Genomic DNA, 2,500 nt, shown 5'->3' with positions numbered 1-2,500 from the left:
TTGTTAAAAGGATTATAATGATCACGATAATGAAGCTAATAACACTGACGTATGAAAGACTTATGAAAATAACAATAACAATGACAAAAAACACAAAAAACTACAATAACAATAACACCACACCTCTACCAAAAACACCAACATCTTTTTCCTTCTCCTCCTTCTCCTCCACCTCCTTCTACTCCTCCTCCCCCTTCTCCTTCAACTCCTCCTCCTCCTTCTCCTCCTCCTTCTCCTCCACCACCTCCTCCTCCTCCTCCACCTCCACCACCACCTCCTTTTACTCCTCCTCCTCCTCCGTCTCCTCCTCCTCCTCCTTTTACTCCTTACCTTGCCATCATGGTACCAGAAGATGTAGGCGGGGGGATGTGGGCTGTAGGCGATGACGCACGTGAGATTGATAGTTGATCCCCTGTCAACGTACATGTCAGGAGCGCCAATGATCTCCGCTTGGGGCGCTGCGAGAGGTAGGGGGGGTCGGGGGTCGGGGGTCGGGTGGGTGGGGGTAAGGGGTCGGGGGTCGTAGGTCGGGGGTGGGGGGTCGGGTGGGTGGCGGTCGGGGGTGTCAGGGGATAAAGGGATGGGGGTCGGGTGGGTGGGGGTGGGGGTGGGGGGGTTAGGGGTGTTAGGGGTGGGGGATTAAGGGGATAAAGGGATGGGGTGGGGTTCGGGGGGGTTCGGGGGGGTTCGGGGGGTTCGGGGGAAGGCAGGGATGAAAGAGAAAGATTTAGCTGAAGATGTTTTGCAGTAATTTTGGTTGGATGATGAAATGATGCATATATATATAAGGTGTGAAAGAATCGATAACACGAGCAAGCGCTTGTCTTTGTGATTTTGTGTGAACTTTCTGGTGTATATTATGTGAGAGAAACAAAGAAGAAAAAAAGAGAGAGCGAGCGAGCGAGAGAAGGAGAGAAAGAGAGAGAGAGAGAGAGAAAGAGAGAAAGAGAGAATGAGAGAAAGAGAGAGAGAGAGAGAGAATCAGAGAAAGCAAGAGAGAGAGAGAGAGAGAGAGAGAGAGAGAGAGAGAGAGAGAGAGAGAGAGAGAGAGAGAGAGAGAGAGAGAGAGAGAGAGAGAGAATGAGTATGTGCTTGCATGTCTGTACGTTCTCTGTCGCCTCATGTTGTACTCTTCCTTCTTTTCACTTCGTCCCCATCTATACTGTCTTTATCTTTTTTTCGTCCTTCCTCTTCTCTTCACCTTTCATCACATCTCCCACTCCCTTTCTCTTTTTCAGCTCCCTCTCTTTCTCATTCTTTTTGCCTCCTTCCCACTTATGTATCTATCCTCCTCACTTTGTATCTCCTCCCTCTCTACCTTCTCTTCCCTCCAATCCCGCTCTCTCATTCTCCTATCTTTCTTTCACTTTCTCTTCTTTGCCTTTTATTCCCCTCCCCCTCCTCTCTCTCTCTCATTTCTTCAAGCATATCTCTTTCCCAATCTTTCTCCTCCCACCTTGACAATCTCTCTTGGTTTTCTTCCTCTTCTACCTTTCTCGCCCTTTTTTCTTCCTCTATTTCCTCTCACCCCCTCCCTCTTTCTCTCTCTCCTCTACTTCCATCCTTTCCCTTTTTTTCCCGTTCTCTTTTTCATCTCATTCCCTCCCCCCCCCCTCATTTCCCCCTTCTCTTTCATCTCACACTCCGCTAGCCTCTCCCTCCATTCCTCCCTTCTCCCCTCCCATCCCCCACCTAGACTCTCCCCCTCCCTTCTCCCCTCCCATCCCTCACCTAGACTCTCCCCCTCCCTTCTCCCCTCCCATCCCCCACCTAGACTCTCCCCCTTCTCCCTTCCCCCTCCCCCTCCCGGTCCCCCTCCCCCTCCCCCCTTCCCCCCCCTCTATTCAAACTAATAACCCCGTAAACTCAGACTGGATATAACTTCTCACTTAAATGACATAATCTAACATTCTCTCTAGAATGAAAATTGCTCTCCCTCCGAGCGCAAGCATAAAAGAAAACGCAAGAATATTCGGAGTTACAGCAGGTAAAGAGGTCTTTCGTGAAAGGGGATATTTTTTTTTTTCTTTTTTGAAACATTTTGATAAAGAGGGAAGAGGCGAAATACGAGAGGTAAATGACATGAGAGAAAAAAAAAGGGGAGACTGATACGAGGGAGAAAGGAAGATTGATGGATAAAGAGAGGTAGATAGTCAGATGGACACATAATAGTAGATGTTTAAAAGCAAGTTGAAAGGAAGGGGTAAGATATGAGGGACACAAGGATTGAAAAGAAAGAGAGAGAGAGAGAGAGAGAGAGAGAGAGAGTGAGGGAGTGAGTGATGAGTGAGTGAGTGAGCGAGAGAGAGAGAGAAAGAGAGAGAGAGAGAGAGAGATAAAGAGTGAGAGAGATAAAGAAAGAAAGAGAGAGAGCGGATAAGAAGGAGAGAAACAGATGTAATATATATATATATATATATATATATATATATATATATATATATATATGTGAGAAAGATGGTAGAATGCAGTGACGCATTTAATATAGAAATACAAATTT

At 47.0% G+C, this 2,500-nt stretch overlaps 1 protein-coding gene across 1 annotated transcript in view; it reads right to left on the bottom strand.

Moving 5' to 3' along the window:
- The window catches only part of LOC122259256 (uncharacterized), a 155,064-nt gene that overhangs the window by 9,003 nt on the left and 143,561 nt on the right, over nt 1-2,500 (bottom strand). Inside the window, exon 5 of the mRNA XM_086544718.1 lies at nt 331-458. Within this exon, the coding sequence (XP_086400844.1) occupies nt 331-458 (128 nt within the window). The remainder of the gene's footprint in view (nt 1-330; nt 459-2,500) is intronic.

The sequence above is a fragment of the Penaeus japonicus genome, unplaced genomic scaffold (genome assembly GCF_977035675.1).
Source record: "Penaeus japonicus unplaced genomic scaffold, GWHDUDI00000001_assembly GWHDUDI00000015, whole genome shotgun sequence".
Taxonomy (NCBI): Eukaryota; Metazoa; Arthropoda; class Malacostraca; order Decapoda; family Penaeidae; genus Penaeus; species Penaeus japonicus.
Note: the sequence above shows the minus strand (reverse complement) of the source record. Positions and strands in the feature narration are given on the sequence as shown.